Source organism: Pholcus phalangioides, unplaced genomic scaffold (genome assembly GCF_987345545.1).
Source record: "Pholcus phalangioides strain wild (caught in Gottingen) unplaced genomic scaffold, Ppha-v1.0 ptg000015l_1, whole genome shotgun sequence".
Taxonomy (NCBI): Eukaryota; Metazoa; Arthropoda; class Arachnida; order Araneae; family Pholcidae; genus Pholcus; species Pholcus phalangioides.
The window spans coordinates 52,256,306-52,275,977 of record NW_028301608.1 but is presented as its reverse complement, the minus strand read 5'-3'; the positions used below and the strand labels follow the sequence as shown (position 1 = coordinate 52,275,977).

General features: G+C 33.6%; 1 protein-coding gene across 2 annotated transcripts; it reads right to left on the bottom strand.

Moving 5' to 3' along the window:
- Nucleotides 1–1,535: 1,535 nt before the first annotated feature.
- On the bottom strand, nt 1,536–18,919 carry Lrr47 (Leucine-rich repeat 47). Of its 2 annotated transcripts, XM_089243746.1 has the most exons (8): nt 18,622–18,919; nt 18,054–18,271; nt 15,768–15,866; nt 14,070–14,486; nt 12,060–12,203; nt 10,123–10,271; nt 9,513–9,731; nt 1,536–2,125 (listed from the first exon to the last, which is right to left on the bottom strand). In XM_089243746.1, the coding sequence occupies exons 2-8, from the start codon at nt 18,255–18,257 to the stop codon at nt 2,113–2,115; spliced, it is 1,245 nt and encodes a 414-aa protein (XP_089099872.1). In that variant the 5' UTR covers nt 18,258–18,271; nt 18,622–18,919; the 3' UTR covers nt 1,536–2,112. The 2 variants fall into 2 exon arrangements, with proteins under 2 accessions (XP_089099872.1, XP_089099871.1); XM_089243745.1 differs by lacking the exon at nt 1,536–2,125 and having other exon boundaries at nt 9,404–9,731; nt 18,622–18,884.
- Nucleotides 18,920–19,672: the final 753 nt, after the last annotated feature.

Below are 19,672 nucleotides of genomic sequence, written 5' to 3'. Positions count from 1 at the left end.
TTGAAAGAGTAATTCTTTTGGGTGATTAACTTCAGCTCATTCAATGCATTGTTTACCACCCCCCCCCCCATTGCCTTCTCCCAAAACTTATTTTATTCTTAATTTAATTCTGATGAGTTTTCAGGGATGTTATAGTATTTTACTATTTTGTCTGAAGCAATGTTTTCCTGAAATCGTTGATATCTCCTTAAGGGGAAAAACCAGAATAGGTCAGTAGAGGCAGAATTGGCTATGAGTATAGGTTAACATAAAAAACAAAGCACTAACAAAAATTTCCAGAAGCAGGCTATATATAGCTCAGTGGCAAATTTGGAGAGGCAGCAAAATTTTGTGAACAGTGATCAAGAACCTCAAATTAGAATGTGAAGAGAACAAAGTTTAAACAGTTCACAGGCAAAAAAAATCAGAAATGTGCATGTAAAAGAACGTAAGGAACATACAATAATACAGATGGATGAGAGATGGGGTGGGGGAACCAGGGGAAATAGCTTTAACAAAGGAAAAAATATCAGTGGCTTTTTTTACCAGTAATAAAACTGTCCAATATACAGTAGAACCAAAAGGTTTTCCTCCAACAGGAAGGGGACGTTAATAAACATCAAAATATATTTAGGCCTGTTTCACAGACTTCAAATGTGTTTGTTATGAGGTTCCACCGTATCTGGTTTCCAACAGATCAAGAACACTGTTACTGGTTGAAGGCAGCACTTGGTGGTGCCAGGTCACCATGGCAACTAGAAAATTAGAATTTCTGCCTAAAAATTTCCAAGTTCAATTACTAAATGAATTCTGAGAACAAATTACGTCAGTGCCTGTTTCCATCTTAAAATAAAACCAACAAAGACACTGCCTGGGGGTCCTAGTGTATATAAAGGACCTCATGGTTATAAGATTTTCGGTTATAAATCAGCACAGACACTTCCACACTGGTATTTCACAATTTCAATTTGCCTGTTGGGGTAGGGGGCATGGTGTCTACAACACAGAAAAGATTTGCCGAGTCTGTATAAAAAAGGGGGATCACTTCTCTCAGAAGAAATATGTTCGGCTCCTTAGAAATTTATGTAGTGCCTAAATTATTTTTTTATTTGTCAAGCTCTAGTTGAAAATCTGAGCTCACATGATCAGGAGTAGATTGCTTATTACTTTTTCCTATAGGCGTCGATACGAACAAAACACTGGGGGGGGGGGACTTAAAGTTGCTGATCGTCCCATATATACGGGACTGAAGCGCAGAAGCGCATATGCAGGGCATTTGTTTGGGGCTGAGCCCCTTTACAAAATTTATTGGGGAGGGGGCACAAATGGTCTCAGTCTCTAGGTTCCAGCGCTATGGTTGTATCATTTTGTCAGTTTCTGTAAAGTCAATAGTTTAAATTTTTTTTTAATTTTACATTAGAGTAGAAATGAGAAAAAGATAGAACTATAAGGTATTGAATAGATGTGTTAACAACCATAGGAAGTCAGGAACGGAACTGCTGCTGCTCGAGCATTTGCTCTGGCAACATTTTATTTTTACTCTTTTTTTTTTATTTCCTGGACTCGATCGGGCGTCCGCACTAAGCCCGATGTCGATATGGGGTAATCATGAGTGGGAGAAGCAACATTCTGGAAAAACTTTCATAATTTTTCAGGAAATTTAGTCAATAAAATAACCTCAAGCCGAAAAAAATGAAAATACATAATAAACATACACATCTTTTAACACTTATGCAAAGAAGCACATCACGAGACAAAAATACAGAAAAATTGTGAAATTTACATGACTGAGCAATTCATTAGTTCATTTCATATTACTCATAGAAAACATTGTACGTGCACATTTATTTTTCAATTTTTAGCCGATTCTCTCAACCAAGTTAAATTATATAAATTTTTCTAAAGCGGGATATAAAATAAATTCATTGATATGCTACATACACACACAGACATTCAAAAATTATTTTTTCAACTAAAAATCAACCAGGATCACAGCGGACATCAACAGAGAACTACGGTGCACCACAGCGAGACGCCTCTGGTGTGGTTGTGTAATATATTATATATATTTAATTTATCACAAGTAGAACATGGCAGTTCATTTAATCTTTCTCCATGTCTTAAATGAATAAATTACTTGAGACACCTGCAAGCATTAAAAATGAAAAATATATAAAAAAAACTACTATCGCTATCATAAAACTTATAAATCATGTCATTCATAGAGAAATTTCAAACTAACAGAAATATTCTGCATTTTTTAGAAGTTTCCAAAGAAGCATGTGGTTTTATCACAGAATGAAGAATTTTCTTCACCATTGCTGACAGAGGCATTTACACTCAGCTGTATGGCCTCAATAATTTTATCACTGAAAAATTACACATTCTCAAAGCGAAGTTGATGCCACAAGATTAGGTTGCCGAAAAATAACACTAACTTCTGAGCAAAATACTTAAGGACTGTCTGCCCAAAAATCAATTATAAGGCCAAAATAACCTAAATCATACAGGAAATTTTTATGATGATTCAAGTCAGCCAATGTTATGGGCTTCACTCAATGCAGATACACTATAGAACCTCTGAAGCATCACTTTTATAATAAATTAAATTTTTTCTGGACAGTAATTCCTCTCCCCACCCATATATAAGTGTATAGTCATCCCTCAGTATTCATGGGGTAACTGAATATGGAGAATCTGTGAATAACCCAAACCATAAACTTTTTTCTAAGCATCTCCTTTATACAGTATCTACTTTGTGTGGAAGTAGAAGGGAAAATTTCTGTTAATTTGTTACGGTATATAGCAATAAGGCTTTCCTCTACCAATTTTTCTACACACGAATAACGTACCATAGACAGGTCACTTTCATAGAAACAATCTACTGGTGTTTAAACTTACGAGCCCTTTACTATGTTGCTCATAATGAACTCGCCTTCTAATTCTAAATCTTAATCACCTTCATGAGGTATTGCTCAGGTTTCAGAAGCAATCAGCTCGAATAATCCCTCCTATGACAATTTCTGAATTGATGTTAATTAGGTAATTTCTTCTATGTCTACATCAATAAACCTTTCTCCATTAACAATTCAAAAAAAAGGGTTTTCCTAGTCCAAGTTTTTCTATTGTTCATAAAAATACTTTGAGATGTGATAAATTCTTTTCCCCCCTCAATGCTTACGGATTTGCAGATTTAATTATGACGGTTACAGTACGCAAGCCTTTTTTATTGAGAACTCACAGAAAAACAACTTTCTACATGAGACACATGTGGATCCAGGGCTATATAGTAGCTACAGCAACAGTTGATCGACTTTGAAGTTCTTTTCCCTTGAAATATCGGACTGCACATTCTTTGAAACAGTAATAAGCCAGACATTACAGCAACGAGGCTAACCTTTGTGAATATTTAGAATTTTCCTTGGAAGTTTTTCATTTTTAGAAACGTTTAAACAACAGTCTTGTAGAAACCTCACTAGGTAGTAAATTGCCTATGGCGATAGACCTGAGTTGTGCTCAGTTTGAGAAAAAAAAAGTCTTGCAGAAATACTTTCAGAAGCACCAGAAAAACCTTTAGGAGGGATTTTTAAATGTTTATTTATAACACAAACTTTTATAATTCATAACATACAGTAGCCCCCGCTTATAAGAATCACATGTGGTTCAGCCATTTTGATTCTCATAAGCAGTTGATTCTTAAATCCGGAAATTTTTTTCCTGTTGCTCCTATGTTACTCCTCCTGGGGCACGCAGGAAGGGGGTCTTAAGATGAGATTATGACGTTTCTAAAGTCAAAACTGAAAAACTCATTAACTTATAAAATATTTTAATTCTTGAAATTTTAAATCAGTTTAAACACTTATAGCATATCATTATCCTTAGACATCGTTTGTTATCAATGTATACTGACTAAAATGTTACACAGTAACTGTACTATTGTCATGGCCAGTGCCATCTTAAAGCACAGCACAGCCCGGGGGCCTCAAGCAAAGAGGGGCGTCACAAAAATAAGATCTGGTTGAAATTTGAGAATTTGTTTAGTAGGGCCTCAGAAAAATCAATTGCCCTGGGGCCCATGATACTCTTAAGATGGCCCTGGTCATGGCTCCTACGAGCGTGGACTGACAGGGTTCCAGCCCTGGATGATTATAATTGATTTTTTTTCACGCCATAAATTCACTACAGGAGAGCCCCTGTTCGAGGATGTGTATGGGGACCATGAATTGCCTGAGCACTTAACTCTCTACATCAGAGATTTCCAAACTTTTTGTTCCATAGTTTCCCTTCTTCATAATTTTTCTCATCACCCCCAACTCACGCTAACCCACAGGATCCTATGTTATACTTGTAGCTTCTACCACCCTTTAGACCTTTCATTTTACCTTCTATTCTATGCCCACTTTGGGAAACACTACTCTAGATAGATTCACTTATATCAGTAATTTGCTTTGACAAAAGACCATTTTTTTAAACCATAAACCTGTTGTAGATAACATAGCTGCCAACTTTGAAGAATGAGAATAAGGGAGGTTTTCTCACGGGGAACCATATTCCATATAGAAATACAGAAGGGATTTTTCATTAAAAAAAATTAAACGAAGGATTTATTGATAAAATTAAATTTGTAGGGACTTCGCATCATTAAAAGTATATCTGTAAGATTTTACCCCGTAAATACATGACAGCATGCTTGCCATCACCAATCAGCATAAAAGTCGTCAATTATGGCTAACCACTTCACATACAAGCTTTTGGATTATCTATATTTGACGAATCTGTGATAAATTTGTTAATCTTGTCCTAACCTAACTGCATGTTAGAAAAAGGAAGGGAGAAAGAATAAAATTTATAAAGGAAAATGTAAAACAGATGAGGTTTTTAGAGTCACCCTCATCCCATGTGTTCTCTTTAGCTCTCACATGTATATAATAGAAAGATACATTATATTGTGGAAAACAGGAGTATAGAAAGGGGGGGGAAGGAAAAAGCAACTTCCATAGAGACCTGATATGATGTGATAAAGTTTCATGATGGTAAAGAAAGAAAAGAAAACACAGAACGTGTGTGTATTTATTCCACTTGTGTTTGAACGTAATATTACGCATGATCGCAAAGAGGTTAAATTACCTGTCATTATTACCCTCAAATCTCACCCAAAAAAAAATCATTGGACCCAAAACAGAACATATGGTTAAAGCAAGTACGTCATCTCGCCAATTTCAGATGTTGAAAGGCAGAATGAACATTGGCTATTTGGCAAATTCCATCTTTAAAAATGAATTTTTTTGTGATTTGATGCAATGATAATTCACATTACACTTGTAACATCATTTCAGGGATTAAAAATGAAAGCAATGTCTTTTTCCTACAGAAAATTTTCCCAGAAGTAGAAATGTTTTTACAATCATCAAAACTTGGGAGATAAGAAGTTTTTGGGTGCCTCGGAGATGATATAGAAATTTAGGAGACTTGGCAGCTTGGGATAAGTGATAAGTTCTATCATTCATGGGAGGAAGCTCACTGTACGCAAAGCTGTAATCTTTACTGTTTGTGGGGGGGGGGGGGGGAAGAGGAGAGCAAAGTCAATATGAGATGGTTTTAATACAAAGGTAAAAATGACAATAAGCGTAGTCTTGAGAATAACCAAAAATATTCTACAAGTTCCCACCACTGAAATAAACAGTGGCAGTTTTCGTGTGAGAATTTTTTTTTTTAAATTCTTATAACCGATGATCTTATGTTAAAACAACATTTTGTTTTCATTTGGCTGATTTGATTCTTACAAGCAACTGATTCATGTAACCAGTGATTCTTATAAGAGGTTTGGCTACTGTATTTTGTTCCGATATAAGAATTATCACCACAACAGTGCTTTTGAGAAAACTGGGAAAGAAATTGTGAATACCGAGGGCTGACTGAACTTTAGTAAGAGGGACATTCCCCTATAATTTTCAGTTATGAAAAAAATAGAAAAGTAATCGCTCATAATTTTCAATCATGCATATGGAAGCTAATTTAAATGTGTAATAAAATGTTTTTTCAGTGATTGGGAAATCCATTACGAAACCAAAATCAGATAATTCAAATTTGTTGGAAAGACAAGTTGAATGTATTTAAAGTTTATAAATTTCAATTCTATTAGCTAAAAATAATTGTTAAATATACAAGAGATGATAAAAAAACCAACAATTACATGTACAGGCAAACTTGGCCGATTCAAATTTTTGGATAATTCAAAGTTTAATTCAGATTTGTTTCTTTTTTTTCGAAATTCCTAGCTAACCTTTAGCCATTCTTTTCTTTATCCCGTGGTTTACTGATCTTCCCCAGAATATAACATGCATCCAACATAAAAAAATTATAATCATTAAAATCTGAATTTTTGTTTGTCTATGTAAGAAAATGATTTTGTTACCAGTTTCACATACACTGGCTTTTGTCGCAATGCTTCAACTGGTGTTTTACTGGATCTCTTGGATGACTTCATTAGCATGGCATTGAACATTGAAGGACCGGACACACCCCGCTTCCCATCTCAAGGAGATATCGAAGCGTTCCCGAAAGAGGGGTGCATCCGGAATTTTATTAAATATGTATATATATCTTTATAAATTTGTATAACAGAATAACAAGTCCAATTACAGGAGTATAAACATTAGCATGGCAGATGAAAATGTTGCTACTCAGGAAATATGGAAGTTTGTACGTGTATATGTGGCAATCCTTTCTCCACAGATGGAATGTGTTCAAGTTAGAGTGCTGAAATCCTAGTTTATTAGTTGTTAAAATGTGTTGGAAATTCATGTCTCTTTAGCATTATTGTTTTTTCTTCTTCTTTGGAATATCAATGTGTGTGTGGCTTAGTAACATTTTTCACAATGTCCAAACCGAGTTTATACGCTTGTTCAACTTTAGAAAAAAAAAATTGTGGTTGACTTATGGATATGGGCAATGGTGAAGCAGAAAATAAAGTCACATTGAATTTTCTCATGGAGACAATGGAAACAAATCTAAAGCAACAGAAATCCCTATTCTTTTTCAAATGAAATAGTTTTTGTAATCTTTTATATTTTATACAAACACTAGTTGCAACAATGAGAAAACTGGCATAGTAAGCAATAGCATTCAATACATTGCAATTACTAATAATCTGATTTTTTGTGAAAGTACAGTTATCCCATATTAATGAATTGGATAATTAGAATTTGGGATAATTCAACTTTTTTTGCTGTGTCCTTGAGCTCCAAATTACCCAAGTTTGACCTTATGCAGGGTGATTCTAAATTCATCAAACAAAATTTAAGAGGTGATACGAGACTTCTAAACAAGTATTTTTCGTCATAGAATGTAAAGTCAAATTGTAATAGCAAAAAGAGGGTAGATAGTGTACTTCACCAAAAGAAAACATAATATTTTTGACATATTTGCTGTAATAAGTGTAATCAATCATTTGCGTGTACAAGATATTGTAATGTGATAGGCCCTCTCATGATGCAACCTGGGTAATGCAAAATCTATCATAAGTCATTATACTACTTGATCACTATTTGGCGTAACATAAATGATGATCCTCGCACCAATAAAAAACAAACACCAATCCAAAGGTGCATATGTACCCTTGAATGGTTGATAGCACATATCGCAGCAAATCTGTCTCAAAAATATATTTGCTTTTGGTGAAGTGCTGTTGTGCAGCTCCTAAAAACACCTACCTTGTTTGCTATAGCAATTCGACCACACATTCTATGATAAAAAATTCTTGTTGAAATGTCTATCACCTCTTGAAGTTTGTCCCATGAATTTAAAATCACCCTGTAAGTATAAAATAGGTGGTTACCTCTTCGGATCTAACTGCCTAGTAAGGGAGTTACAATTTTGTGTGAATGAATGCGAATGTGTGTGCCCACCCCCTCCCCCAAATTTTTTTTTTTCAGTTTCAATCACTAAAGACACGCTGTGAACATTCACAATTCTGAATGTTATGATTTATGATCAAGTGTGTTGTTTTACACAGACAGACTGAAAACCATTTCATTACCTTTGTTCTTTGATTGTATCAAATCATACTACATGATTGATTAGATATCGTCCCTCTCATGCCAGAACCATGAATGTGCAAATTTACAAAATGTGAGAAATGACATTTGAATGTTCACTCTACCCATGATACTCTATGAATGTCTTTTTCCTAAACTGCTTTGCAACATGTGTTCCAATAGGGTTCATAAAAACATTCACGTTTATAAACATTCACATTTCTGACAATATTTAAATAGCAAAATAAGGGATTTAATCAGCTAATAAATCTAAAAAGTGAAATTTGAATATTCATACTTCTGGCATGAGGGACGATATGGTATCACAAAATCCCTCCTTTCAAAAGTTTGATAAAATTTTTTTCCTTCCTTTCGATTCAACTTATCACAAATTTCTAGAAAACTGACGTAGAGAAATTTATTTTTGCTTATTACTTGTAGATTGAAAACATCTGCAAAATAAGCCTGCAAATACAGTAAATGCTGCTTATTAGAATCACAGACAATGTTGTCATTTGGGTATTATCACTTTTGCAAAGAATGAAACAGACGGATATCTTAACATGGGGAAAAATTTACTTAGTTATGGGGACTTTCTGTTTGTGCATTCTGAAGCTAAGTTTAAACAAAACTTTTTTCCCCTACTAAATTATTGTTATCAGGCTGTAAGACTATGTAAGAGGATAGAAGTTGTTCTTCCCCCTTGTTGACAAACATTTCGGCACTTAATTTCATAATCAGTCTGTAGTATTTGCTGAGATTCATGAATGTGTAGAGCTGCTTTTGCAATGAACTTCCTATAGTGAAGGCCAGTGCATGACGTAAAAAAAAGTCCTTTCCTTCAGTTTATCAGTTTCTTTCAGACAAACAGATTCACATTTTTTTTCCAAGAGATCTATAAAATGTATTGTATATTTAAAAAAAAATATTGATTCCTGATGTAAATTAGGAAGTTCCATTTCAACCCTACAGATGGCTGAAAAACAAAAATGCAGAATTTTGGTTTGGGGGGCGAAGTCCCATTTTAGAAAAGGAAAAAAAATGGAAAGATTGAAAACTTTGTAACCAATAATGTAGGAAAGAAAAACAGTCCTGTTTTATCAATACCCATTTACCATATGCCATGTTTGACCAAACAGAATGTATGGTCACCATACTTACAAACAGGACTCTTTTTGGATAGTTATCATTCAATTATTGTTATCAGGAACACTGAGTCCTGATTAAGCAGCATGGACTATAGAATTCAATTCAATCTCGTAATCTTAAAAGAAAATTTATTGTGCAAACACTTTTTTTGTATTAGCTGCTAAACATGCGAGTAGTATTCTTTTAGCTTTAATTTCAGCTCTCACAGTAATAAATAATGAGAATAGGGACAACTAAAAGAAAAATATTATTCTTTATTTACAAATAGTTTTCCTATGGCAAGCTCAAAAAAAATTGCTCTGTCTGGCCAGCTAAACCTAATTTTCATAAGTAAAAACTAATACATACTTTTTCCAGCATTTTGTTGAGCAGAAAAATACTTCGAGGGGAACCTTGAACCGACTGGTATTATTTATGTAAACTACTGTAGATGCAAGCTTATACAAGTCCAAAACAAGAATGCACGATGACTCACGTTGAAAGACAAGTTTACCGCAAGGGCAGGGACATCTTTCTACAATGTAGTCATTAAGAAAAGCTGGCAACTCCTCAGGTTGGTAGCTTACTCTTGAAAAAGAAAAAAAATTAGTGTTTATTTCTAACTTATAATGAATCAAAGTTTTTCTAAATTAAAAATCAATTTCGTATTTATTGAAAATCAAATGTTGAATTAAGCTTAGATCAAATAATTTTTTCAAAAGAGATTAATGTAATAGACAAGTCAACTAAAAGCACATTTTCCTAACAGGTTTTTTTTTGCGCCATGCAAACCGGATAGGAGCATTTTATGTCACAGGAACTTTATTTGTAACACCATATTGCTTGGTTTATCTGCAGCATAGGCGTAAGCACAGCAGTTGGAAAAAAAACCCTTGAATAAAAAAATGTTCACGGAAAGTGCCACATTAGCAGTACCTTTTAACATGAAATTAAAATAGATAACAAAATAGATTCTAACTTATTTCGCACAACGGACAGTGCTGCCCACTCAGCAAGGGAAGGAAGCTGCCATAAAACCCGTGGTTGTAACACAACTTCAGTGTCCAGAGGGTTGTGAAACAAATCTAATGTATCCAGCTGTAGCTTTCTGATTCCAAACGGCAGAAGCTAGAGGATATGATGAAAAAATAAATGCGAATTCAGAGAAAAGTTGGAACACGCATAAACAAGTATCTGAACTTTACCTCCACAGCAAATCATTTTTATTATATTAATGAGCAATAATGTGTTAATGGTTTGTGACAAGTATTTTTCTCATCAAAAATAAATGTATAGCAGAACTTAGTTAATTTGAATTTTGGATAATCCAAACTTCCCTTGAGTATCTAATTTATCATCTAATTTAATTAATTATCTATCATCTAATTTAATGCTAAACCTTTTTGTTTAATTTGAACATTTTTCAAATTTTTTGGATAATTCGAAGTTGGAAGAGAAGAAATCGTAATATATGAATGAGCGAATTTAGTTTCGAAAAATTCTACAAGCCACCAGACTTTGCTTTTCTTGATCAATTTGTTAAATAATAAATTTGTACTAATAAAAATTTGAGAATTCTATTTTTCCTCTATTTTTTATTTTTTTGATAATTTAATGCTCGTTTTAACATTGTTCAGCTAGAGTGCAACAAGACTGTGTACCGATTATGGCTTTAGACCAAGGTATAACATTCAAAATCTTTTTGTCATCATTAAGGAGCATGGAAAGTTTGATTCCAATGTGTTAATGAAAGTATATTAACTTGATAGCATAAGAATGATAAGCAAAAATTTGGGAAACAGTTTCATAACTGATAAAATTTCAGTAATTGATGATTTTCCTATGAGAATGTTGATGCTTAAGTTGCAATTTGTAGTCATTTTACAGATCTCGGATAGATTAATAAGATAATTCAAAATTTTACATAATTCAAACTTTTTTTCCAGTGACTTTGGACTTTGAATTAACCAAGTTCGACTGTATATATAAATTTAAAACAGCACTAGAAAACTAAAAACGGCACAGTTGCCAACAGGACACATGGTCAACACAGATTCAGGTCATATCATAAATTTCAAATGTCAAGCGGTTGAATAGACGCTGGCTATTTGGCAAATTGTCTTTCCCAAGAAATTTCTTTTTACTTCTGAAATTTATGCTTGTCATTTATGATGTCATATCGATATAATTCTTAAATATCTGGAGTCAATTTAATCGGCTGATTTGAATATTATCTGTTCCCTGCCTTTTAGGATTTTTTGTGTTTTACCAAAGTACGTTCTGATGTTTGAAATTAATCATGTCTTTTGCCATCATAAATTGTAATTTATTAAAAATTTCGGACACCAAACATATGCGTTTGTGTAGATTAAATGATGTAAATGGAAACATAATGTAAATTGAAATGTATCGTTGTATTTCTTGAAATGTATTTATGATAAACAGAGAAAAAAAAAATTACACTGCACAACATGATGCAATACAGAAGTAACAGCATATCAATCTCTGAACATGTAAAAAAAACAAAATATATTATCTATTTTATATTAGGCAGATGATAATTAGGTTAGAGGGATAAGTATAATGCTCAATTTTCATTATAGTCATCAAATCCATGGGAAAAACATTTGCTAGAGTGAAAACTATTGTTTCATTTTGATTCACTTATTTATTCAGCATTTGATATAAATTGATATATGAGTCTATCAGTCTTTTAAATGTATCCTGTGATCTTTACAAGACCTCGCTTTTCAAGGCATGCACGAATTGACCAAACTCTAATATTCAAAAAAGCTGGTGTACCTTGAATTTTACAGCATGCCAGCTGATGCAGGAGGAATACTGTATAACAATGTTACAAGATTTACTGAGTCATCACATAAAAGATGAAAGTTCTTTAGTTCAAAACATACTAACCTTCAGGTTATTATGAGATGCACTAAACATCCGCAGAGATTCCATACATTGGAAATTACGAGGTAATGCAGATAGCCTATTTTCCTTCAAGGAAAGTACACTTATGTTTTTCATCAGGCAAAAATACGGCGATATCTTTCTAATCTAAAAGTAATAATTAATTACAGAATTACTAATAGCCAGTTAAGTAGAAACAAAGCTGGATGCTGTACAATTTCAGATCTGGAAAAAAAAATTTGTTAAATTTGTGGGGTAAATTGAGAAGCTATCCACACTTAGAATAAGACAACCATAAATACATTTTATGTGGGATTGTATAATATTTTATGTGTATATATATACATTTTTGTGATTGCATTTTTAATTAGGTTGCTGTATTTTAGTATTATATGACATCCATACTTGTTATGGCATGCTGATTCCGAACAGCAGGCTTGTTTTATACTCAGAAGGGGTTGGTGCATTAACCCCTTGATGGGGGACTCCCTGCCATAGCAATTTTTTCCTGCAGTCATGTCGCCGTTTTTTTTGTTGTACCCATGTCAGGAAATTTTTCTGACCAGGACGAACTGGGTATCAAACTCGCAACACCTCTAAACATCCTTTAGTACTTTAGGTGAGTATCTTATCGACATGGGCTACCATGCCCGTCATTACATTATTACATTACATTGAAAGGGAAATATAAAGCAGAGGTGGATAACCCTTTTTCCAAGCCATGCCACAATCTAAATTATTTTTGAGCATACCATTCTACGAATTTTAACAATTAAACCACCCATTTGTCCCATTTTTATGGAACATGAGCATTCTCTGTTGCAAAATATTATGCTGTCCTCTTATTTTTCGTAAAAGTTTATCACTCTGTTGAGTTCTTGTTTTTATTTTTGAATAGTTAAATTTTCGTTGATATGGATGCACGTGCTAAAATAAAATAGCTACATTGAGAAATGAATTTGAGCCAATTATCAAAATTATTCTCCTTTGAGTCTGATTTAACTTATGTTCACCTCAGAATCTTTTTCCAGATATACCACTTCCCATTCTGAAATTTTTTGAACCATTCCATGTGTAACGAAAGATTTGTCTGATAGAAAACAAATTTAAAAAAAAAGGGAGCCTTTTAGGAGCTCGCTTTCTTTCAGTGCAAGACTAGGCATCACACTGAACAGTTTGGACATTCTCTAAGAGCTGATCTTTTCTATTACATGCATCAGACATAGAAATGAGCCAACCAAATCACAAATGGAGGGGGTACTTACAAACTCAACTGGGTTGTGTTAGCATCAGCTTTAATAGACTAAAGCTAGTGTTGGTTGTGTGTGCGCGTACATACATTAATGTGAAATAAAAAGATCTCTTCAGTGTCTCATCTTTCTGTAAATTCTCATTTATCTAATTTTGAAGCTGTTCATTTCAGCCAGTTTTTTTAATAGTGTTCCTGTGTTTTAAAAACTTATCTTTAAATTCTGGTCAGAACCTGAAACGAATCAAATTATTTTCCTTAGAAACCTATGGGAAGTTACAGTTCAGCTTATTAAGATTTTGGCTAATCAACATGATTTCGGAACGAATCATCTTCATTAGCCAAAGTATCACTGTATTGTAATTTTGTAGAAGCTACAAGATGAAAATGTTGCAGCATCATTGCTTAGAAATGAAATCCTAAGGCTTTTATGGTATCTGTTTTTTTTTACAAAGAGACTCACAAATTCAAACCTAAAGTCTAACATCTCATTGCCAATTAAAAAATTCTTTAATGTGATGCTCATTGATGCCAATACTTGGCTTGTAACTCTTAATTAATTTGAACCCTTAATTTTACTTTCAATGAAATGAATTTAAATACTAAAAAAAGGGATGATTATAAAAAATAACGTGCACTAAATTGTTACGAAAACAATTCAGTGGTATACATTGGAAATTAGTGTGTTAAAACTGAAAATTTAATGTCCAAGTACGGATTCAGTGCATTAAAAACTAGTATTCAAAACCTAACCGATTACAAACCTCATTGAAAGATAGATCTAAAATTTGTAAACTTTGTCCTAATTTGCCTAGAGATAACTCTACAGGGAATTCACGAATTCTATTATGTTGCAATACAAGTTCTTTCACTGTCAGATCAGCTAGTGCTGCTGGCAATTCTCGAATATTGTTGTAAGAGAGATCTAGCACTTGGAGATGTTGAAGCTTCAAAATCCTATCCTCCACTTTACAAAGGCGACAATTTGATACTTGCAACCATGTCAGTTCAGGAGGAAATTTCGATTTCAAGGGGTAATTCTTCTTCTCCGTAATAGAGAGTTTCTGCTTAGGTATCTCAACTTTTATTGGCGTTGGAGACAAGCGAATTTTTCCAGCTCCTTGACCAACTAGAGTAAGTCCAACACCATGCAGGAAGCCTTTCAGCTGCAACGGATCTGCCTGTTTAAGACAAGAAATCAAATTTAATATTTCAAAAATGAAACATTACTTGCATGAAGGTGTAATCAGAACTGTAAGATATATTTCAAAGAAAATTCTTTATTGTTAATTCATTCATATTTGAAAATTAGATAATCAAGATTGATAACAGATTTTAAAAAAAAACTTGGCGGTCAATATGTACAATAATCTTTTAACAATCATTTATTTATACAATATTGTTGGCCTAGATGCCTATACAAGAGGAATGCGAATTATAATTTTCACAGGGATATTGTTTGACATTGTACAAGAATTCTGTAGTCGTGGGAGAATCAAAAGTAGCAGAGTGGAATCTGTTCCAGTCAACTATGGTATGAGGAAAGAAGCTGAATTTAAAGCAGTCCGTAGAGGCAAAACAAGTTTTAATTTTTAGGAGTGGTCAGGCCTATTGGAGAAATAGGAAGGCTTAGTCAGAATACCAGAAGTATTGAAATTTAGATTTGATCTTATAAAACATGGTTATTCGAGAGAGAAGTTGGTGAGCAATGAGAAGGTAGAGATTGAGTTCACGTTTAAGATCTGAAAAGGAAACAAAAGTGAACCAGCAGTCACAAATAAAACAAGAGGATTTATTTTGGATTGATTCAAGTTTGACAATATTACTGGAAGTGTGGGAATCCAGCTGCGGAATTCTCAAATTCTGCAGCTGGTTTCCAGACTTTAGCTACATAAGAAAGTACGGGAGAAATAAGTTTGATAGCAAAGTCGGACATTGAAAGTTTAAGGTTGCTGAGAAGGAAGAGAGAGGTTTAGAGACATTTCTGATAGATGCAATGGACATGTTTATTCCAACGTAAATCAGCTGAGATTATGATGCCAAGGAATTTGAAGAATTGTTTGGGATATAGTTACGTTATTGTCCTAGTATGAGAATGAGAAAAAATGTTTCACACACACGAGAAATTCTCATGAAAACTGTTTTTGAAAAGTTGATAGGCATTTGCCATAATGGACACCAGTCTGAGATGGAAACTAGGTTATGATTGGACTTGTGATTAATGATGTGGTAAATTACACAGTCATAGACAAAAGAATCTAGTGGCGCAGTTAAGGGTTTCAGGGAGATCGTTTAGTAAATTAGGAATAATAAAGATGAGAGTTTAAAATCCAAAAGACAAAGTTACATTCACAATACAAGAAGTTTCTTAAAATGTACAATGGGAAATTCAAATCTGTTCACAAATCATGCATCATGAAACTTTATTGTTGGTTGTCGAAGACATATCATGTTGACAGTACCTTGCTTATAATGATGTCATGGCTGGGCTGTTTGAAACGCAATGTTGCTTTGCCTTCATTGATGAACTTGGTGAACAACTTCTCCACATTGTTATAAATCTGAAAATTTATTTCGAAAAATCAGTTGAGAACTAATGGAAAAGAAAAAAAAAAGCTTTTCATAAGAAAAAAAAAAGAAATGTAGTTTTCTATGTATAGTGTTACTGTGATTGTGATAAACCTGTGATTATGAATAATCAAAGACAATTTAGGAAAGTTTGATAAATATTGTAAATTTATCATATTTACAGGTGATAATGTGTAATTCCCATGTTGTTATAAGTAAACAAAATAAAGCACTGAATTTACTTTTCTGGAAATTATAAACTTTATTGATTCATTAACTCATTCTGCAGTGATGTTGGTTGTGTTTGCATATTTTGATGAATATAAAGCAAGCTAACATTAAAAAGACAGGAGAATATATAAAAAAAGTGAAGATAGGAAATGAAAATTTAAAGTTCAATTTTTTATGACATAAAACAGTAAGACCTCGGTATAACGGCAACACTTTTAACGTGTACAATGTCAGTTTTCAAAGGTTCCTGCTAGCATAATTAGCAAGTTAGACTTACTCGTTCTTAAGTCATCCTGCTTATGAAGCTATTTTTATCCAGTCTCCAAAAATGAGGCTATACTGAGGTCAGACTGTAAGTCTATTTCACACATTACGTACAGTTAAAACTGATAAATTTTAAAATATAAGTCATACTTCTATATAATTTCTTCCATATAAAAAGGGATATTTTCATATTTATCAAGCTTACAAACTTCATTTGGGAGCTATGCATAATCGCCAGTGATAGAGATGCAATGAAATTATCAAATTTACTGAGACGATCAGCTATTATGCATAATAGGCCTATACAGCCCACTGTACTCTAATTTACCTGGGTCCTTTTTGAGTGAAAATGGGTTCCTCTCGAAAAAAATTACAGAATGATCCCTCACCCCCCCATCATTCACTGGTGTCCCTGTTAATCAAATAAATAATCCATTTCTAAGCATGTTCACTCCAAAGGTTCATTGAAAAGGTGATTAGGTCTAATTTACCAGCTTCTAATTAGGTCTTTTTACTTTTATTGCCTATTGGCAGAGAAAACTTGCAAAGAAACCCATTAGCACTGAGAATTTAATATACGGAACACATGTAATAAATCTGAAACAAATATAATTAAGTTAGGCACATTTATATATTTATTAATCAAAAAATTCTCTTCTGATTTTCCATTTCGGGAAACCTTAGCTCTTTCTACAATATCTTCTGATTAAATTTTAAGCAAATGAGATTCTGATGCTTTTCTGATTCACTGTCTCTCTATTCATATAAATAAATCCTTGGGAAAATTTTTTTTGGTGTAATGATTTTCTTTTCCCTCCCTGATGTTTCACACAACAATGTCACATCAACAATTTTACAAAGGAAATCTTTCAAGGAATTCATGCTCACCTTGCAGCAGAATAACATTAAATTTTCAGATTGTCATTTTTTTATCAATGAGTATATAGGCCTAGTGATCTTTAAAACATATTGGGTTAATTATTGAACTGTAGGTATCATTTTCATACCTCCCATAATTACAAGTATATCAGAAGCTCCGATTATCAGAAAGTTCTGGTATAGCCTAAAAAATCCTCCCATTTGAAAGATAAGTCACAGTAAGAAAATGTGTTTATGGTCAAGTTATTAGCTTTTTTTGTATTTGTTATCATAAACAGTGGAGGGACCAGTCCATATGCACCTTGCCAAAAGAAGACATGTCCTCGGCTGTAACATAATGCATGAATAATTATTTCTTTTGTATCATGTCTTGAGATTTTTGTTGCCAGTTTTTTATTATTCAAAATTGCCAAGGTCATTTTCAGAGCTGCTATAATACATGATCTAACAGTTTTCATATTTTAATATACAGGGGTTTTAATCTTTTAGGGATGTGGGATAGATATGAAAGATAGCTACATCTTGTGCATTATAAACTAATGTAGGTCTACTTATCGTGATACATAGATAGACCTTTTTGTAAAAAACATTTTGCTTAGGACTGTCTTAACACATGGTCTCTTCATGCATGACTGGACTCGGATGACCTTTTTTGCATCAGTATATTTAATACTGTATCAAGATCATTAAACACAGAAAAATACGTTACCAAATATATATTTTCTTGTTTCTACAACTACAAAATGAAAACATTTGTTGTACAAAAATAATGTTTCCGATTATAATCAGAGAAGAGAGCTACTCACATTGTACTTATTTCCCCTCGGGGTCCGATGCGTGCAGATAATTAAAAATACATCCTTATCACTGGGTTGATCTTTATTTCTAGATTTCTTTGCCTTCGGCTTGCGGCACAGAGCGAGAGTTGCAGCGCTTGCTTTGGTCTTGGTCTTCACATTCAGCGAATTAGTGCCTCGAATTACAATTTCAACGTTACAAGATATCTTCATTTTGATCAGCAACACTGGAAACCATGAAATCAAAACTCAATTCACATGAAACTGCCAATTTAAATTTAATTAAAACACAAACACCAAAATGCACTACATGGCCATATGATTTTAAGTAATACATTGAACAATGCGAGACTTCAAACACGTGTCCATTGAACAACAGTTGTAAACTACAAAATTCAACACATTAATTTAAACACAGGTTGATCTTATCGACCGAAATGTTTCAATTCACATTTCAATGTAAAAAAAAAATGAGTTATGAAACTCATGGCGCTTATATTAACTTCACTGTTATTAAATTACTCACACGGTAAAATCTCAGTGAAATATTGCAAATGAATAAAAATACTCTAATTACCACGAAAATACACAAATAATTAGATGCGTATTTATCTCTGAGCACCGGAACTTTAACTCTACGCGAAGGATACAATTGTCTTCAAAGCTTAATAAAAGTTATCACACAAATAGAGCCATTGACACTGGCTCGTGAACTATTCGTATTGGAACCAATATATTGAAATTTAATCAGCTTTTTTTTAAATGTCGAACATGAAGCCCAACAGTCCTAAACGTCTTCGCACCAACACCATCCATCCACAGTCACTCTCTATCACCTGTACATCACTTATTTTACTTTTATTTTTTTCATTTTTAAGTTGATGTTGTTTTTTAGCCGGTTACGGTCAAGTTGACGCAAAGTGGTACCCACTAGATATCATGCTTTGTACCATGTACATGCAGTGCAGATCTATCGACTGCACTGACCATATTTGCACCAGAAAAAAATATAGTACGTTCAGGTTGTTAAATGCGGTACATCGCCAAATGTTGCTAAGGAGCCGTTCAAGTATTACGTAAGCGAATTTTTAGTCATTTTTGACACCCCCCCCCTCTTGTCAGCAAATTTTCGTCTTCAGCTCTGCCCCTCTGAATCCTATCTCATATATTCATAAAGGGTGGTTGATGACGGAAGCATTACCCAAAACCCCTCTTGTCATCAAAAGTCAGCAAATCGGACCCCCCCCCCCCCCCTTCCCATTGATGATGACGTTATAAAATGACGTAACGTCAAAAAATTTTAGCCATTTTTGACCCTCACGTCAGCAAAATTTCGTCAGCTCTGAACGCATATTGGTGGTGGGATCAGTCATACGGGGGGGGGGGGGGGGGGGGGGGCATGGGCAAATTTATTTTTTTAATGCAAAAAAAAATTTTTAATTAAAATTTTGAAAGAAAACACCTTTATATATTATTATAATCAATTTCTGTTAATTTCAATGCTATTTGAAGGCTAAGAACTCAAAATTTCTTTTTAAGAAATTCGAATTTCTTAAAAAGAATGATCATTGCAATGATCATTGCATTTCACCCTGTAAGTCATATATGGTAAACCCGTGGACCAAATG

Coding starts and splice junctions, on each gene's coding strand:
- Lrr47 (XM_089243745.1), bottom strand. CDS start 18,257: ATGAAGATATCTTGTAACGTTGAAATTGTAATTCGAGGCACTAATTCG. Junction 15,867..18,053: donor CGAGGGGAAATAAGTACAAT/GTGAGTAGCTCT, acceptor ATAAATTTTCAG/ATTTATAACAATGTGGAGAA. Junction 9,732..10,122: donor CTGTCCGTTGTGCGAAATAA/GTTAGAATCTAT, acceptor TTCTTTTTCAAG/AGTAAGCTACCAACCTGAGG.